We start from the raw sequence: 19753 nt of genomic DNA on the forward strand, positions 1-19753 counted from the left end.
AAAAAAAAAAAAAAAAAAAAATCTAGATCGAAATTGAAAAAAAAAATGTTTTGATTCGTCACAATACGAATGACGTTTAAAGCAAAGGTCAGGTACGTTTTTTATTACGAGACAACATAATCGCCGGGTATCTATTCGAATAAAAAAAAGTTATCGCAAGTCACGCAATACCGAATAGGGTATTTAAATTCAAGGTGTAATTAAGTATAACGGTCGAAAAATATTTTTGTTGAAAATATTTTTTAAAAAATTCAAATTTTACATCGACCAACTGTTTCCTGATTTTGGCAAATTGGCAGATTGCCATTGGTAATGATTTTGAATTAATAGCTTTCGTTATTCCTGTGAATTTTTTCGTTATGCATTTTTTGCATTCTATGCAAATTTTCGGCGTTTCCAGATGCCACGGGTAGGACAGTGTCATGCGAGGCGTCGGCAGGGTCTTGCATAAAATATGTCAGAAGGTTAGGTAAGCGCAGCGAACAAAGTCTTTCACTCGCGACGTATTAAGCCAAGAAAACATGGCGATCCGTACGTGGACCATTGAGTGACAAATATTTGTGGCGATTTTTTTTTCCATTTTGGATTGGTTTAAAAAAAATTTCTAAATTTTCATTTATTCGAATTAGAATTCCCATACGTAACGACCGACTGTATTTTCTTTATTTCGCACACCCCATAGAATTTGCATTCGCGCTTGGCGGGAAATTTAAAATGGACAAGTTATCGTAATTAAACAAATATTTAAATGTGTGACGATGAGAATCGTCATTTCGGATATAAGGTATTATGTATCGTTCTAGAAGAACGATGCTTATGCACGATTATTATTGTTATATCTGCCAAGGAGTGGGGATAAGACAAATGTAAAGTTATAAGAAAATTTGATCAACACCTCGACAATCAGTTTCCCACATACTTTCGGAGTGTTTGTTTCGTTTCTTGAAAATAGTATATTTCGTACAAGCAAACAATAATGGCAATAAATTAATTTTCAAAGAGTCAATACGGCCGTTATATTGCTGGATTGTTGCGGCTTTGGTGAGAACGAAATTAGCAGTTTTTTTTTTTAATTTCAATTGTGCCAACAGCAATGCCGGACTCGCTGTACGAGGTATTGAACAAAATTGAAAACTTTGAATAGTCTGACACTGCGAGTGTCTATAATTTTTTATGTAACTCATGCATGAAAAACAGTACTTTTCGTGCCTCCGAAGTGTGGCGAAAGTGGCGCTTTGTATCTGTGGATACGATAAAAATGCTGCGCATGCGCAAATCGGCCCAATTTTACATTATCGCACTAGCGCGACAAAGTAAACTTTGTTCTCGCGCGCTGTCACGAAATGCATTCACTTTGGAAGCCTTCCTTGCCCTTCTTATGGCTGCCTCCTCCAACGAGGAGACGTTCCAGTCACTTTGGAGACACAAAGAGTAGCGTTTTTCATGCATTCGTTACAGAAAGTATTATGCGATACCGGTACAATAAAGCGAACATTATACGCAGTTCGTGAAGTTTGTCACACTCGTGTGCGGCTGAGACACAAAGAGTAGCGTTTTTCATGCATTCGTTACAGAAAGTATTATGCGATACCGGTACAATAAAGCGAACATTATACGCAGTTCGTGAAGTTTTTCACACTCGCCGCACTCGTAAAACAAGCAGCACTCGCCTTCGGCTCGTGCCGTTGTGTTACTCGTGTGCGGCTCGTGCGACCAACTTCACCGCCTGCCTATAAAGTTCGCTTTCTCGCGCTTGTATCGCAAAGTACTATTATGCAAGGAAAATTGAGTGAGATTTGCAATTAAAAAATTGTAAATCGTGTTTCGAACGATGCTTATGAAATTTTGTATTTATACAAATATTTTTGTTATACCGAAACAAAGTCCTGCGGTCAAAAAATTGTTGCGCTAATGGGAGGAAAAATTCCAAATAAAAATTTACTTAACCGGCCGGATTAGCTTCTCGTTTAAAATTCCGCCGGCAATAACAAAACCGGTACGACGAAAATTGTCGTCATGGAAAATAATGAGTGGCTCGATTTCAATCAACAGGTTGCGCTGTTGGGTTACAATAAAGAAAACATGAAAATTACGAAAATAAACGTGAACTCAGCGCAGAAACAAATGAATGGCAAACGTATAATTGTATAATAGTAGAAATTTTCCAAAATTGTATAATACAACGAAACTTGTTTTTTAAATCATAATATTCTATCAACCGGTTATCAAGGTCAGCCAATATCGAATCGAAGCAATAATTTTGTTATTCCCAATTAAATTGAATAAAAAAAACCGACTTTTTATCATTCTTTTATTTTTTTTATTTTACAGCGTGAAGAATACTATGACCAACTGATCAACACTTATTAACCGAAGTAGATCCCGAAAGTCAAGAAACTTAAAAAAATCGATCGTCAAAAAATACCATAAACAATAAAAAAAAAAAGAATAAACAAAAAATTCTGAGCTCAAAATCGACGCGTACATAACGGGAATACCATCAGCAGTCCCCCCAAAAAAAATCCGTTAATCAACAGATGCCATCCGCACGTTCAAAAAACTGTCAAAAATGTTGATGCGCGATGTCGTCAGCGAAATCGGTTCGCGAATTGGACTCGGCGGTAATTCCGGTTGCGAGCAGGGTGGCAGTTTGAATCGCGGTATTTCGCAGTTGGCAGCGCTGCTGCTCGAGGATGAGGATATGCAATCGACGACAACGAGACTGTCGGCGCCATTGGACGAGAATCGTCCGGTCGTTAGCGCGGCAAATCGCATACCAACAGTCAATCGAAGTTTCCGCACATACAGGAGGAGGAGTAATCGCGTGGCAGGTTGGTAACACTGTACAAATAATAATTCGTTGATCGACAAAGAAAGATTAATCAATCTTAAAAATGATTTGAATTAAAAAAAAAAAAAAAGAATTACACGCATTCGCATTTCGGCTGTCAACGAATGCGAGAGATTGATCGGACCGAAAGGGGATGAATTGACAGGAAGGGTTCGCGAGAGCTAAGTAAGAAATTCGAGAGAAGTTATTTAAAGTTTTATGTTTGTATTTTCGCCATTGTTACCAGCTCAATGTTTCCGTAAGATTTTAACTACAGAAACTCAAACGAAGCGAACGAATGAAATGGAAACTGTGACGTTTATGCAAGTCAAAGTTGTTTTTGCTGTTGGTATTGAGGTAAGGAGAATAATTGGAAAACAATAGACACACGCGCGTGTTTGTATACGGGTGTCGAAGCAATTCGATGCATCGAATTGACCCCATTTAACTCAATCTATGCAAACGATGAGCAAAGCCCGACGAGGCTGGGAATGTCGCCAATTTGTGCATTAATGCGATCGCGACACAAGAGGCAAATATTATACCGATTCCTGGTGCTTAAGTTATGCAGGAATCGTTTATTTGTTGTCATCTAATTTTTGAGGAGCTTCAAGTTACGCACGTGTATCCCACGCGAGTGCCAAGCGCACGCCGCGCCACATACGGCAACCGATGGTACTACGGCAGTCGGAAAGAAAGCTTAAAAGACAAAAACAAAGAAATTGTCAAATATTGTGTAAGACGATAAAAGACAATTGAAAAAAAAAAGACACGACGAAAGTTACCACGATAAATTTTTCATAAATTAAATAAATAACGATACGCCTTACACAGGCATAATAACAATGCCGCCGTTCTAGCTAAAACGATAAATGCATCGAACATACGTCGAAATGTCTGCGTCGCGCGAGAAAGAAAGAATAAAAGTAATCTTGTCCGAATAAATGTGCCAGGCAGATGTGTCGACGTCCGTTATCTCCCACCACCATCTTTAATTGTTTAATTAAGAGGGACGGCCCTTTTGGAACGCCCAAGTAACGCATCAGACACTGGTGCCACGGCATCGTACGAGTTTACTCTTCTTAACCCTCAAGGAGCGTGCACAATGCGTAGAGCGTAAAGCCCGCGACGAGACGTGCTATTTTGAGCGTTAGAAAAGTTGCACGAAACTCGCCACTGCAACGCCGACGATCAGACAGGCGACAACGAGAAACGACAGTCGCGACTTACGTTAAAATTTTCGTTCGGCTGTAATGTGCGTCTCAGTGAAAAGAATGCGGAGAACCGACGTGTAGTAAAACAGTAGAGAAGTACGCGAGCAACGAGCCAATAACAAACGCGGCCATTACGTATTTTGATAGCCGAACGCGACGGGATTCCGCGTCGCGCTTATTATTTTCGTGCGAATGAAATCCTTTCAAGCAGCTGCTGGTTACCGAAGGAATGTTGGTGTTTTGAAGAAAAAGATTCCGACGCCAAAAGCACGTGAGTCGACACGTAAATAAGCTCTACTTCTTTAGTAAGTTAATTCCGTGACCGAGAAAAACGTGACTCTAGGCGAACTTCGCACGGCGACCGTTATTTTTGAATGTATCTAATCGTAAGTCGATCGTCCGAGGCACATGGAAGTGATTAACCGCTCGTTGAATATTTCTATCCTTAAAAACACAAGCACGACCACTGAAAGGATATATAGAACCGAATATGAAAGTGCATATCGCGGGGAATCATTCGTACGTGGAATTTCGAATTTTGCCACCAAATACACGACAACTGAAATCCGTTAAAACTATACGCAGAGATGAGTCGGGAGGTTTGTAAATCTTATCGGGCCTACACTGTGCGCTCGGACTTAAGATTGCAAAGAAACAAAAAATATTTAGACAATACCTAATGAGCGGTCTCGTTCGAAAGATTGCTTTGGGAACCAGCGATAAGCAGCGGAGAACCTCTGCTCGCCAAGCTACACGTTCCTGATCACGTTCAGCTCGGTTACGACGGGATTTACATTATCGACGGAGGCGACAATTACAAAATCCTACCTCCCGGACTCGCCGCTACGAATTTAGCGCCAATCTTCCGGTATCCCTTAAAAAGCCGTAGCGCTGAGCATTTCCCTACCCATCCTCTGTAATACATCCTAAAGCACTTGCATATCTATATACACCGTACACGTATCTCAGCTCGACAAGAATACATTTATTTACCAAAATATTGCGCAACATTACACCAAGCACACAATTAACATGGAAAAGTTCATTGACACGGGTCACGGTGTAATTAAAATTCTTAGCCTGGTGTCTGTGAATTGTATAGTATCACTTTTAAATAATGCAACAAACTTAATGCTACGCCCTTGGCTGCTTTACCCTCACTCTAACAACTCCGGTACCCCCTCCACGCGACCAGCCTAGTAAACGTATAGCTAAGCAGTGGCGTAAGCACCAAAAAAGTTTCTCTCCATCTACCAATGTTATAATAAGCAATCCTATTCCTATTTACAATCAACATAGACACTTTAAAACTCTATAATTTCTCCCTGTCTCCCAAGAAGCTTCTTATCACGCACAATGATTGATATGCTACTGCCATTTGACAGTAATACTAATATTTCATATAATTCGCTAAACGTCAATCCTCGAAGGTTTCTTCGTCATGAATCGTCAATCGAGTTCACTCGCGTCATACGCGATCAGGAAGTAACGCATAAGTTGCATAAATGGAAACTTAAGTAGGTACGTCGCCTATCACTGGATCACACAATGTTACGACGTGGCATGACTGGGTTCCACGATAAAGATGGTACTATCGTTATCGTCCAATGTATATAATTCTCGACAATCGTCCGTTTCACCCGAACACAAATAATAATCGATACAACCTCGATATAGAAATTCAACGGTCGTTCGTTAATAATTGTCAAGAGTCAATGTTTAATGATAATTTTTGCCTGCGAGTGTACATTTATATGTCGGAGGGGGGGCATAGGGCAATGAATGCAAGCGAGTGCAGTCTGTGACATAAGGCAGGTACGCAATGCGCGTTGGTAGTCGATGAAAAAGGAATTTTCAATGAATAACAAATGCACGGACAACCGTCGAATATAGTGGATTCGATTCGCTTCCTCATTTCGCACCGCCGTTTCGCATTTCCATTTACTTCCGCGTGCACGAGCTTACGGTTTACAGTACAATTGAAATTGGAATTGGCGAAGGAGTTACTGAAAGAAAAAAAAAAAAGGAACTAGACACAAGAGATAGAAGTCGGTTGATATAACGACGCAATTTGCATTTACATTGCGAGCGCTTTATTGTTTAATTAGAATCTTTTCTTAATATATTTCTTTAATAGTGGGAAACTTTGTTTATATATTGTTATATAGTTTATCGGGAATGTTTTTTTACTCACTCTCATCTTTCTGGTATCTAGGTCTAGTCTATTAACGACACGGTAACTCATCTGCATGATTCGACTCGTTACTTACTTATTGATATACCAACTGGATGATAATAACTCGAGCTGCTAATTTACATTTATGTATATATATACATATATATATGTCAACACATAGGCATAGGCAAAGTCTTAAAACAGTATGGACAACTATAGGCAAAGTCTAGCTGCTGATCCGATGTCAGACAGGACAGGCAGTCTGACAAGAGTATAGCATTGATCTTGCCCATTGTTTCCAGATTCTAAGGAATCTTTAGAGTCCGAAGACTACGGCAAGCTGGGCGTAGGGAGTCTGAAAGAGTGAATAAGATTTTGTGTATCGTTAACACTACCAATTTGAAAAAGCAGTTAATAAAGGGCGAGAGCACGACAAAGCATTATTGAAAGGTTCAACGGTCGTGTAAATCCCATTAACAAGGATGATACGAAATTGTAGACTGACACACATTTTTTCACAATAATCTCTGACAAAACCGATTTCGTAATCTTTGTATCTCTTTTTTTTTAATTTTATTTGAGCATTGATGATACCCCGCACCGGAAACAACGCGTGCGCACTCGCACGTTAACAGATAAAAGTGCAGGCAACAATTTGGAATTATCTCGCGAGATAAAACCTAAAGATGAATTTATCTATCGGGCACGCGCGTCCCGACGTCGTCTGCCTCCTATCGACCGGCGTCGAGAACTGCTGCTGTTTTCTTCAGTCGGCTGTTGAAAATGGCGCCCGTGTGATCGTCACACCGCGGCCGTGCAGCTTTTGCGCTGAATTTCAACGAGATTAAGAATAAACGAGATCAGATAGAAAGGGGAGAGACTACAGTAAAGATAAAAGACAGAAATACGAACTGTGTCGAGACGTGCACAATGGCCATGTCGAATTTATATTCGAAAATCGCTACCAAACCGGTGAAACGCTTTCAAGAGAATATTGCAGTGACGCAGACGAACGCTTGGGTGAACGGTGAGACTCGATATAAATACGCAATAGCCTCTACAAATACAAGGCTCCGTCCTTTACTTTAAGGCAGTAAAGTTTATTTTTAAATGAAGCACGTTACACGCCCGAGCGCCATTTAAAAAATGAGACGTTTATAATCGATAGATCGATCGACACCAGTGTCGTCGATCTTGTCACGTCGACACCCTTTGACTTTAATCTTTTATTTTTCATAAAAATAATTGGAAATATCGAAGTAAACTAAATCGTACGTATACGGCGACGACGTTGACGGAGCCTGTGAGAAATTTTTTAAAATTTGTTCTCATCGAAGGCGAATGTAATTTTAGTACTGAAAGTTATACGAATACAAATATTCTTTGTAATCGTTTTGCGTTTAAGATTACGATTGAGTATTCTTTTTTAATGTATAAGAACAGGGGATTCTATGGCACGTAGTACGCTACTGCCTTCGTAAGTGCAGCACGAGCCGAAAACAGCCGAACGCACGAATGTTAAGCGAAATAATGTATCTCCATCTCTCTTCTGTCAAGCTTGTCGTGCGTGCAGAGTATTCACTCACTCACGCGTTACACTCGGATCCTAGGGTTGTATCCTCGTCGTTTCTGTTTTCTGCTGTGACAATTCAGTGATCTCGTTATATATAAAATGATAATCTGTCTTGGACGACCGTAATTGATTAGTGACGGTCGTTTCTGAACGCCCAGAATTATGTACACCGACGGTAAATGATTGGATTTGACGTAACGCGATAGAATAAAATCAACTACGAGAATACAAGAGGCAGTCAGGCAGTTTACTCAATTAAATGTCGTGTCGTTGATCTTTATAATCCACTTTTTTTTTTCCTTCTTGGATAACAACGTGACAAATTGGTATTCGTTATGAGACGATGAAAGCAAACTAAATGAATTTTTGATGGCGTCATAAATAGAAGAAAATATGAAGGTGTCGAATCATCTTTAATTGTGACGAATATTTTGTGATCTAACCTATGTCAATATTTGCAATTTTGTTCTAGCACTGTTTTACTTTCGATAAACTGATTATAAATGAACCAATGTGAGAGATTATCATATCACGTGAAATCTTAATATTGATTTCTTATTACAATTATTGAAGATACAATTATTGAATATCATTAAAATTAGGTAAAGCCAAAATATAGTTTGGCATGTACTTAATATTCATTACTGTGGAACATAATAAGAAAGAATATTAGATGGTTAATTAGCTTTAAAACTGTCTTGTCGACTAATTGGTTTTCACCCATACAAATGATAAAAGTTTTGAGTATCTTGAATACATAAGCTATTCCATTTATGCCATAGATCACCTATTGTTCCAATTATAGCAGAGCTTAGTATTGTTATCTAATGCGTGTATGTCAAATTAATACAACCTCATATGGTATTAACATTAAACTATTCGGGTGACATTCCAGACACTCAAATTATTTCACATTCAGTCTAGCCTATAGCCTTGGACGAAGCACACGTGCTACGGTGTCTCCTTACTCCATAAACTAATGGATAACTTTGCAGATTTCATCGAAAATGGTGAACAAAATTTATGTTCTATATGCCAAATTTATTCTGCTTTTCATAAGTGTCTTTGCAACTATGCATATACAGTATACAACTGATTATACTTTCCAAGTCATAATAATATTTTAGTGCCACGCAGTGCCAAAACAGATAACAGAATGAGACAGGTAACTTCTCATCTGTGTTTACCCAAAAAAAAAAACCGACAATCAGGAATTATAAACATGTACATCAAAAGCAAGACTCGTGTTATGCCATAAGATCCGCTACTAAAAACTTATTGCTATAAAAGATGCAGCGTAGCAATTGAATAAATACTTCTTTGCTAGAATTCTCTCCAGTTTACTAACACCTTCAGCAATTACTTCTGCAATTGGCTTATTAAGAGCCTGGAATAAAATTCAAATACAAAGATACCATTTTTCTCGACAACGAAGAACCACCAAAAAATCTAAATACTTATAAAATCATTTTCTATCTTACAGCGGAGTCGCCGAACAATGTGTCAGGCTCTCCTCCATCGGTGAGTCCACTATCCTCATCAGTCATCTTACAACGAGAAGGAGTAATAACCCAACCGCTAAGTACACCCGCGTCCCCACTCTCCTCCTTATCCTCGCCAGTAACACAACTGAATATCCCATCTCCTGAAGACTGCACGCAAGATCCCAATTGGCAAGCGACAAAGCCGACTGTCCGTGAACGAAATGCCGCTATGTTCAACAACCACCTCATGGCCGACATTCAATTTATCGTCGGCAGTCCTGGTAAAGAATATCTCCGTGTCTTCGTTCATTAAACAAAAAGATCCCCTTAACAAAGATATCAGTAACAACAGTGCATAATTATTACAGGGCACACGCAATCCATACCCGCACACAAGTACGTACTGGCTACCGGAAGTTCCGTCTTCTACGCAATGTTCTACGGTGGCTTGGCAGAGAATAAGAAGGACATAGAAGTACCGGATGTGGAACCAGCGGCTTTTCTCACACTTTTAAAGTACGTATCTACGGCAAGCATCCGTCTTTCATATCCGCAATTAATCAATTAGACCCAAGAAATATTCCTAAACTAGACAAATATAGCAAGATATTCCTTAACTTTTCTTCAGATACATGTACTGCGATGAGATTCAGCTGGAAGCGGATACGGTATTGGCGACGTTATACGTCGCCAAAAAGTATATAGTGCCGCACTTGGCCCGCGCATGCGTGAATTATCTCGAGACAAGTTTGACAGCGAAGAATGCTTGCCTGCTGCTGAGCCAGTCGCGACTCTTTGAGGAACCGGATCTCATGCAACGATGCTGGGAGGTGATCGATGCGCAAGTAAGTGCGAGTCAAAGGATACTAAGGTCGCTGAGCTTTAGCGAGAGCGACGCCAATAGCACACTGAACGAAGGATATTCCTGTGACGGTCGTTACGCGTGTCGCGCGATCAGTTTCTGCGACAGTAGATTTCTCTACGCGGAGAGTCCCTTTGAAAATTTGAAGAGCCAACGTGCTTACAACGCCATGAGACTGGACTCGAGTGATGCCGTGAATATTCACAATAAATTCTCAATCCTTCCTTACTCGTTGAGCCTTTCGGAGAGCGATTGCTACCCGATCACGGACAAACTCGACAATTCTTCGTTGAGTCGCACCAGGAGCGAACCTCGTTTCCCTGATAATAGCTTGTTGGAAATTGAGGTCACGCAGAACATCACGTATCGTGATAGTTTCACGGACGATTATGAATGCAACGAGAACAATATTAATCTTGACGATTGTTGTCGCAATAATTGTGATCATTTCACTAGGCGAGCTTGAGCAGAACGGAACGAAGTTTTGCGCAGCCCAGTCGTTTGAATCTCACAAACCCGAGAATACTCGGTTTCGCTCGTTCGGACGACTGTGATCAAATTTTCGAAGAGAAACAGTGCCGTTATATTTATGAGACGTCGGACGAAATGACAATTATAGATTCTAGCCTGTAGCGTGTCCAAATTTATGATCGAAACTTTAAGGATCTACGATTTATCGAAAGAGTGCGCAATTTTCTTGCCCGTTGCGGTTTCGTGGAAACGGTCACGTGGCGTGACGTAACTGGTTGGCCCCGTTGGTGCGAGAAGCGCGAAACCGGCAGTTAAATAATTGAATTAGTCAAATGAAAGAGAGTGAGACAAAAAATCTTGTGAAATCGCAATTCGCAAAATATTTTCAGACTACCTATTATTACGAGGAAATAAATTTACTCGTGTGACGTCAAAATGCATATACAGTTATGCGCGTTAACGTGTCCCGTAAATATTATATGAAAATATGTTATCCACGTTGACGGGACTATCGCCTGTAGATACCTCCTTTAGAAAGGAATGGAAAAAGTTAAGTATGAGATTCTTTAAGCTTTAACGCGACACGCGATCCTGTGGTGAATTGTCGATAGCGAAACGTTCAGTATTAATTGTAAAGGATTATGCAGTCTTAAGTACAAATTTTTTTGCTCAAGTTTGGGGAAAATGTAATTTTCCTTTCAAAGAGGAAAGAAAAATAAATTTTTTTTTACTTTCATTCGAAATGCGATTTAGGATTAATTAATACATATCCGACTTGTGCAATAACAAGTGCAAAAGATCGAAATAACAATTGACACTTATTTGACGTCTCTTTGCAATTTTATTCCATCTTTTTTTTTTGTGACCTTGTAAATTCAAAATTTCTCTTTCTATTAACGTCCGTTTATCGTTCAAGGGAAAGTTTAATCTTATTTTCGAAAATAATTTATCCGTATTTATTTCTTTCCCCGTACTACATTAATTTGCTTGGCGATATCTGTGACAGCTACAATAAAAAAATAATTTTTTTTTTCCCGTCAGTGTGAAAACAGAAACCCAATGAGAGAATGTTAAATCTAGTTCATAAATTTTATTTTCAAAAATATCTAACATTGTTCGTACTTGTTTTAAGGCCCCGACGACGATACAAATAAGAAATCGACTGACATGTAAACCATATTTATCGTTATGTTGTAACGTCGTAACACGAGCGTAAAATAAACACAAATTATCACTGCCACAATTATAAAAAAAAAAAAAAAGAAAAAAAAAGAGAAAAAAAAGACAAAATAAATGTTATACGAGTTTACGAAAAATAAATCAGTTCAAATTTGTTCGTATTATTCCCTATTGCGAACGCTTGATATCAAATCACCATTAAATATTAAATGCTGTTAAATTTTTGAAAGTGTAAGAAAGAAATAAAGCGCAGAACGAAAATTCAGTATTATCTCGCGATTATGAAATTTCTTACTTTCAAAATTCGTAACAAAAAATTTTTTTACGAAATACAACTGGCCTCCGGGTCATCCGATGCCGTTCACATTTAATTCATAATAATAAAAATACGTATAATCTATTATCGTACGAAACTCAGTTCTCGGCAGAATTAATATAACCGATTTACGAAATTAAAGAAAAAAAAACTATGTACAAGTTAGTTAAATATTAAATAATGAATTTGCCTGCAGGCGGAAATGGCCCTGAGGTCGGACGGTTTCGTTGACATTGACATCCACACTCTCGAGTCAGTTTTATCTCGCGAGACTTTAAACTGCAAGGAGACCCATTTGTGGGATGCTGCGCTCAGATGGGCATCAGCGGAATGCGTGAGACGTGAGATCGAGCCGACGGCGAATAATCAGCGTAGACTTTTAGGTGAGTTTAATTATTTTTGTATTATTAAAAAGAGTAAGAAACAAAAAGATAAATAACCTATCTACGTTAGGACTTGGTAACACAAAAAAAAAACAACTGACCATTGGCCACTGCGCATGCGGATGTACTTTGCACGAAATATATCGTATATGGATTTATTTCAGGATCTGCTTTGAATTTAATTAGGCTTCCCGCCATGAGTCTCGAAGAATTCGCCGACGGAGCGGCGCAAACCGGCATACTGACGCAGCAGGAAACTATCGACATTTTTCTTCACTTCACCGCCAGCACAAAACCACAGCTTTGCTACCCGACAAAGCCACGGCAAGGTCTAAAGACCCAGGTGAGCCATTCGTGGATCGATTTAACGAAGAAAAAATGTATCTTTGTACCAAGATGGCAGTCAGGGCTAACGAGGACACTGAGCCTCAAGTCCTCGACCACCTGGCGCCATCTGGATTTATGTTTTTTCCTAGTACTAATAGAAACAGTTGATAAATTCTATCATTTTTCTCTCTTTCTTTTACTTACAGGTCTGCCACAGGTTCCAGTCGTGTGCATACAGGTCAAATCAGTGGCGTTACAGAGGTCGCTGTGATTCGATACAATTTAGTGTTGACAAACGAATTTTTGTGGTTGGTTTTGGTTTATACGGAAGCTCCTCGGGTGCGGCGGATTATAATGTCAGGATAGAACTGAAGCGTCTCGGTCGGGTATTGTCCGAGAACAATACAAAGTTCTTCTCGGATGGGTCCAGCAACACTTTTCACGTCTACTTCGAGAATCCTATCCAAATTGAACCGGAGTCCTTCTATACAGCCAGCGCCATACTGGACGGCGGAGAACTCAGCTACTTCGGACAGGAGGGAATGTCCGAGGCGACGGTTGGCAGCGTCAACTTTCAATTTCAATGCAGTTCCGAGAGCACCAACGGGACCGGCGTTCAGGGTGGACAGATCCCGGAACTCATCTTCTACGGTCCGCCGACGGACGATTGACGCAAATTCACTCCAGAGGTTATGGTTTAAGAAGAATCCTTGCGACGTCCTTTCGAGCTTTCGCTCTCTTAGATTTAGTCTCGGCGCGCTTTACATTTTTTCCCGAGATCATTATTCCAACGATCGCTATGCTTGTCTCTCTTAATTCACTACAGTTCACTGGTCCAAACGAATCATCACGTCTACGTGTTAGTATTGAAAAGTGTCTTTGGCTTTTCGGACCTACCAATTTTCTTACTTCGGATCCGATCTATCTCGTGTACATACAAACGGTCATAACGTACAATTCCAGACAAGTGTGACGAACGAATGAATAAGTCGCGTGAATGAAATGATTTAAAAAAAAAAAAGGAAAAATTTGGTGCCGAGAGACTTTGCGAGAGGAAGTTTAATAAACTCAGACAAAGAGTAGGTGAACGTTAAAAAAAAATGTCGGTGCAAACGGGTTTGCCGCAAGACACGATCGCCTTTGCATCATGACAGTCGCATCTTGTGCATTCGCCGTTACTAAGCAAAAAATTAATTACCTAGTTGGGCAAAATTTCTAACCGGAAGTACTCGACGTTTGCAAATATGCCTGTGCCATCTAAATTCAGAACTATTGATATGTCCTATATATTCTAGTCTGGCTGATTCAGGGTTTTTTTGTTTTTGGAATTTTATCTACAAAATTTCCGTGCACTTCTCTTTTCTAATGGCGAATGCACAAGGACAAAACGTGAGCCATGCGATCGTGCCCAAAAAGCATTCTCGATATTAATTGTCGTTTACGATTTTTTAAAATTATTTACATTAAGTGACATTGCGAAACGGTTACCTCAACGAGGGAGAACCTAACGTGCGTTTAAACAAAAATACTGTTATTCCTATATGCGTACCGCGCGATTTGTTTTAGATTATAAGTTAGGTTACGATCACCAATTGTTAAACTATCCAGCGAAACGTCAAAATTCTTCACGAATTTTTTTTTTTGTTAGCGCTTTACTCAAACCGACTTACGTTTACACTGACGCGGTTAAACGTTCCATCGATAAAGAAGATGGACGGCGATTAAAGGAAGGATACAAAAAATAGAGCAATAGTAACGAAATGTAAAAATTGACCGGATACAGCGGATACAGTGATACACGAGTACTTATTGCAAGTTTACGAAAGTCTTAGGTGTTTCACAAAGGATTGAACCCAACGATATTATATAACGATAAATTCGTTAAAAGTCAGCCGCTAATTCTCTTCTCTCATTATTCCCACCCTGCTGCGCTCAGGGAAGCAATCGCAATAGGCGATTATAAATTGTAACTTCTCTATTCGTAAGTTATAAAAATAACGTTTCCTAATAACTCATTGACGCAAGTTACGATAACGTTCCTCCTGCCTTAGCGAAAGCCTATCGTACGAAGTTTCTCTCGGAATATACATATACAGGCACTTGTCATTTGAAATTTTCTAACGGGACCGATCAACGAAATTTTATCAAGAAATACTTTAACCAAAAGCCAATAAGTCACCCTCGCTTCAACACACTCATCTGTATTATAACGCAATTCCGTAATTGTTCAGCCAAAAAAAAATATGTCTTGTATCATAATGCTCAACTTAAACGCCATTATGATTTCGATCATTGTCTTCGCGACCGCTTCACCCTAGAGGCGAAAAACCCAAAGAAGGAACCCACTGTACTTCAGTACTGAAGAACTACTGATCCCCCGGAACCTTCATCCACCTCTACTGGCTCTGGCCTCTTTCAGGTTAGGAGCACCCGTGCGAATCCCCTTTGTAGCGCCCATCCTGGGTCGAGTCTCAAACTTCCTTTTTCTTAACCCTCACGCGGCAACGTGCGATAACTGACTGGCTTACCCTTATCGCTTGTAAGGCCACTGTCCCCTCTCTCCTTGTATTGTACGCGAAATCGAAGCATACTTTGATTTACAATTTTGGCTTTCCATTGTACCGCCGGGTACTGTACCGATATTTTACTTAACCCTTCGTTTTTGACTTTTCAAAAATCATCTGTTCCCACTTACAGACTTGAGAGCTTGATCAGCAAATACTGTATCTAATCAACAGTCGACGTTGGTAAAACATTGGGATAATTTTTACTAACGTACAAACCTACTGTGTTCTCTTTTATCACTACTTTTATTTGCCAGGTGCATATTTCTTGAGGATACGTTTTTTTTTTTTTTTTAGAAAAACGCGACACTCGGCCGTGTGACATTGTTTCAGTGTGAAGAGTTTTATTATTATTATTAATTATTAATATGTTTTGTTATTAATAATCCAATAAGAAAGAAATTTATCATAGACACGTACGTAGTCGTTTATGACAAAAAGACTATTGTAATCGGAGAGAACTTATTGTAATTGTCATCGTCGTCATTGTAACCCACCCATTCATTCTCATTATGTAATAATAGCAATCGTGTATTCTAAACATCGTTAAATTCGGCATCAAAGCCAAAGTTCGAAAGATAGTCAATATAAGTAATACAAGAGAATTATATAAAAAGAAAAAACAGGCGCGACAACGCTTGCGCACAAAACAGTGAAGCCCTCCTGCTGTCATTTGAAATACGTATAGAAAACAAAATTGATTTTGCGGATGATCATGATCCCGAATTGGCAACGTGTAGGAACATTTGTATAATCAAATGAAAATATGTTTCTGATGCTTCGTAATGAAATTCACAAACGATTCGTAGGAGGATCGTCTTGATTGTTTATAATTTTAATTTTCTTAGATTGGCGTCATTCTCAAATATTACTTCGCAATATATTGTGCCCTTTGCAGATAACCTTTTCCTTTCTGCAAATTTCCGCCATTATGAAAACAATTGTGCATGCGTTTTCTCGAAAGTGCTAGTTTAGCTAGAAAAGCAATACTGACAAATTATATAATAATGAACGAAAAAAAAAAAGAGAGATAGCCAACATAACCTCAATGATATTCTATAGACATTGATTAGAGATAATGATATATATGTACATATTATAATCTTTATAATCACAAATGACGCGAGTCCAATTTTTCTGGGCTGGATGCATAATATATATTCGTGAATAACTTTAGAGACACGTGTGGTCGATTTACATGAACAAGAATAACCAATGATTTTTCATTTCATATGCTAAACAATTGTACGGGATTGAAGGAAGGAATCGATTAATATTTATAAGTGGTTAACTGCTTACGTAACTTTTTACAAAATTTCTAAGAGACAGTCAGTCAGTGTCTAAAAAATGATACTGTAGAGATTAAGTCGTCAATTTCACAATTCATTTTGGTTTTGCAAAAACAGAAGCAAAATGTACCACGTTATAAAAAATGGCTATGTGAATTGTCATTGAATAATCGAATTGAAAAAGCTGTGAGTTTGCGATAGGCTGATTAAAAGTGTATAACGCGATATTAATTAGAATGAAAGTTTAGGCCAGTTAATAAAGATACGTTTTAAGATCCGTAATGATGAATCTCTGTAGATAAATGATAAAACCGAACGATAATTTTTTATGATCCTAATTATAACGAGTAACGGTACTTGTAAAGAAGCGCTTAAGAAGGTCAACAAAAATATATGTACCGTTGAAATCTTTTTTACGAAATAGCGATTAGGTGCTCCTTTATCACTTTAACATTTAATAAGCAATGAATTTCTGTAGTACTGTTAATATGTCCGCTTCTATAATCTTTTCCGTTGTATACAAGTTGCCTATTTCCTATATCGTTATTTGATTATATAATTATATGACAAAAAATGCTGCTGATTACTGTTTTGTGATATAAAGAGTTCCACCATTCCCAAAAAGGACTGACAGTGATTAGATTTTTTAGACTCTTAGTGTATAAATAAAAAATATTCTCCAATTATACCTTAGCTAACACAGTAAAACACCGGATAATTAGGATACGTTCTTAGAATCTAGAATGCTAAATGAAACAGCACTGAACGGAGTAGCGATAACCGGGGTTTTAGAGTATTCAAGCCATTTAATTTGGTATAATGTGATTGAACGTGAATCAACGTTATGGAATTTTATATAAAATGATTCGTCTGACTGTCAAAATTGCAGCTTAATACTTCATTCAACTTATAAACATATAAATGTTACTTACCCATTGATGGTATGTTGATACATAGTGCCTGGGTAAATCGAAGGTATGTTCGGCCCAACTCATAAACACAAATTTGTAGCACATCACTGATATCGATGAGCATATCTATATGATTTGTTGAGGAATTATTCTTTAACGAAATTATTTTATCTGATTTATAAATTTTGTTACTGCAGAAGATACTATGAATTTTTATAAGTCAGTATAATTTTTTATCTTAAAGGTAGCATTGGATTGCTATTAATTTTCATAAAATAATTTGGTGTTAGTTTGAAAAAAGGATACGTGCAGTGCCTTCTGTACGGCATGTGATATAAACGCAAGCTGCATGATTATGTGCTTGCTTCCTTCCACGTGTTAATTGTTGACTCAAAGCCATTTTGTAAAAGTTTACAGCAGTGTCGATGCAATGCTGATTCAATCTGTATTTGTAAATTTATTTATCAATGGAATTGGCGATACTTTCTATTCAATTTTTAACCCGAATTCTTTGATAAACTGTTACTTACTGTAATTGCATACATAGATGCGTTATACCCTTTCGGGCATTCTGTATAGTGATTTCTCTGGACTCTTTGCCATTGACGTGATATGCTAAATGGAAAAACTTTTGTTTAGAGTTTGTGGAAAACCAGGGAAGTTATTTCTTGTTTTCATGTAAAAAATACTAAATGAAAAGCTACAATAAGATAATAGGCTCCTATTAGCATTTGCATATATTTATTAAGTGTATTATATATACCTGCTCCAAAGCCTGTTGCTCCACCGGTACTATCACTAGCAACAAATTGCCCAAGAACCATCATATTTCCTGATGGTGTTTCTTCGAATGTAGTTTCGCTCACAATAAGCTGATCTTCGAATACTACACCACATTGCACACATACTGCGTTTCCACGAGCAGAATCTGTCTCTATATCCGTGGAACCACAACTACGACACTTATTACCAGACATCTGCAAAAGCACAATAAACATCGTCACTGAATCTTGAAGCATGTTAACATCTGTCTAACAATATGAATAAATATTAATGTTATACAATTTTCAACATCAAATTATATTTTAAGCAAGAAAGGTGAATAATTACAATGAACATCAATAAAAGCTTTATGAAACAATAATAAATTTACATTTGATCACAAAATAAATGCAGTATCTCGTTTACAAAGTCATTTCTAATGACTAAACAGTTTGAACATATTAAAAAAGGTAAATTTTAATTCATAAAAGACTTAAAATGACAATTGCAAAATTAAGTTTATCTATAAATAAGAGAAAAGAGTATCAATACTAACCTTGAATGGTTTTAGTGTTACCTATTATTTGTTTACTTAGGCAAACTAAAGGGGGCGATTGCAGGCTCAGTGGTTAAAGTAATGGATTTGCGATAGAAATGTCGAATGCATTAGAAACACTCCTTCCTTCCTTTCCTTTCCTTATAGCTGACTCCTCCAATGAGGAGATGTGCCAGTATTAGAAACACTCCAAATACTCAGAACCTTTGCGGCCGCTTGTAAATGATCATATGTAACGTATTGCGACAATTTCGATATAGTTCAGGAATCCGGCTATAGAGGGTCTACGTTTAGTAATGTCGAAACCCGCGATTATTCAAACGACAAATATAGGATATGTTTAATCGAAGACATTATTAAAAGGAGATTCAGTTTATAAAAGGACAACTCTGAGAGAGTCGATATATGCAAGTGGTGACATTGTAATTATTTAAGAAATGATATTAGAAACCTTATAATAGATCGTTGCCTTAGTTATGAATACCAGAATTGTATTCCCTCTGTTACTTAAAAAGCGTCTAACCTAGTTATGTTTATTTAGAACTTTTAATTTACGTTAAGAGTGTTCAGTGCCAGCTAGTCAAGTGCCAATCATTGAAATGGAGATGGTTGGACCTTTCTTCGAAGAAGCGACCGTGAGAAACGACTAGAATAAGTTCACAGTCTTCTTCCCTTGTTCCTTCTGAACTCGCGCTTGATTGACTAAAAACTATGTTGCTAGGAGAATCTTTGTAAAGACTCCGGGGGTGGGATCCAAGAGTTTGAAGTTTGAAATAAAGACTTGTGTATCGACTTCGATCACACCAGATTGCAGTTGATATACATACATATACGTTTCTATCTTACCTACATTCAC

The 19753-nt window shown here is 38.2% G+C and overlaps 2 protein-coding genes across 15 annotated transcripts in view; one reads left to right on the top strand and one right to left on the bottom strand.

Moving 5' to 3' along the window:
• The window catches only part of LOC107266995 (BTB/POZ domain-containing protein 6-B), a 19591-nt gene extending 2237 nt beyond the window's left edge, over nucleotides 1-17354 (top strand). For 3 of the 12 annotated variants that reach the window (XM_015738134.2, XM_015738135.2, XM_015738138.2), the window contains exons 2-8: nucleotides 2332-2831; nucleotides 9277-9558; nucleotides 9646-9793; nucleotides 9906-10122; nucleotides 12302-12488; nucleotides 12653-12831; nucleotides 13022-17354. In XM_015738134.2, the coding sequence (XP_015593620.1) occupies nucleotides 2570-2831; nucleotides 9277-9558; nucleotides 9646-9793; nucleotides 9906-10122; nucleotides 12302-12488; nucleotides 12653-12831; nucleotides 13022-13486 (1740 nt within the window). In that variant the 5' untranslated portion in view covers nucleotides 2332-2569 and the 3' untranslated portion in view covers nucleotides 13487-17354. Of the gene's footprint in view, nucleotides 1-322; nucleotides 1115-1677; nucleotides 2231-2331; nucleotides 2832-2880; nucleotides 4316-6965; nucleotides 7248-7583; nucleotides 7969-8688; nucleotides 8804-9276; nucleotides 9559-9645; nucleotides 9794-9905; nucleotides 10123-12301; nucleotides 12489-12652; nucleotides 12832-13021 lie in introns of those variants that run through there. The other 9 variants (XM_015738136.2, XM_025084226.1, XM_025084225.1 and 6 more) reach the window with 9 other exon arrangements.
• Nucleotides 1-19675, bottom strand: part of LOC107266993 (transcription factor IIIB 90 kDa subunit) — a 30376-nt gene extending 10701 nt beyond the window's left edge. Inside the window, exons 1-5 of one of the 3 annotated variants that reach the window (XM_015738131.2) lie at nucleotides 18898-19675; nucleotides 18343-18556; nucleotides 18110-18194; nucleotides 17886-18022; nucleotides 17601-17705 (exon numbers count right to left, since the gene is read on the bottom strand). In XM_015738131.2, the coding sequence (XP_015593617.1) occupies nucleotides 17601-17705; nucleotides 17886-18022; nucleotides 18110-18194; nucleotides 18343-18556 (541 nt within the window). In that variant the 5' untranslated portion in view covers nucleotides 18898-19675. Of the gene's footprint in view, nucleotides 1-17600; nucleotides 17706-17885; nucleotides 18023-18109; nucleotides 18195-18342; nucleotides 18713-18732; nucleotides 18863-18897 lie in introns of those variants that run through there. The other 2 variants (XM_015738132.2, XM_015738130.2) reach the window with 2 other exon arrangements.
• Nucleotides 19676-19753: the final 78 nt, after the last annotated feature.

This window comes from Cephus cinctus, unplaced genomic scaffold (genome assembly GCF_000341935.2).
Source record: "Cephus cinctus unplaced genomic scaffold, Ccin1 Ccin1_scaffold0331, whole genome shotgun sequence".
Taxonomy (NCBI): Eukaryota; Metazoa; Arthropoda; class Insecta; order Hymenoptera; family Cephidae; genus Cephus; species Cephus cinctus.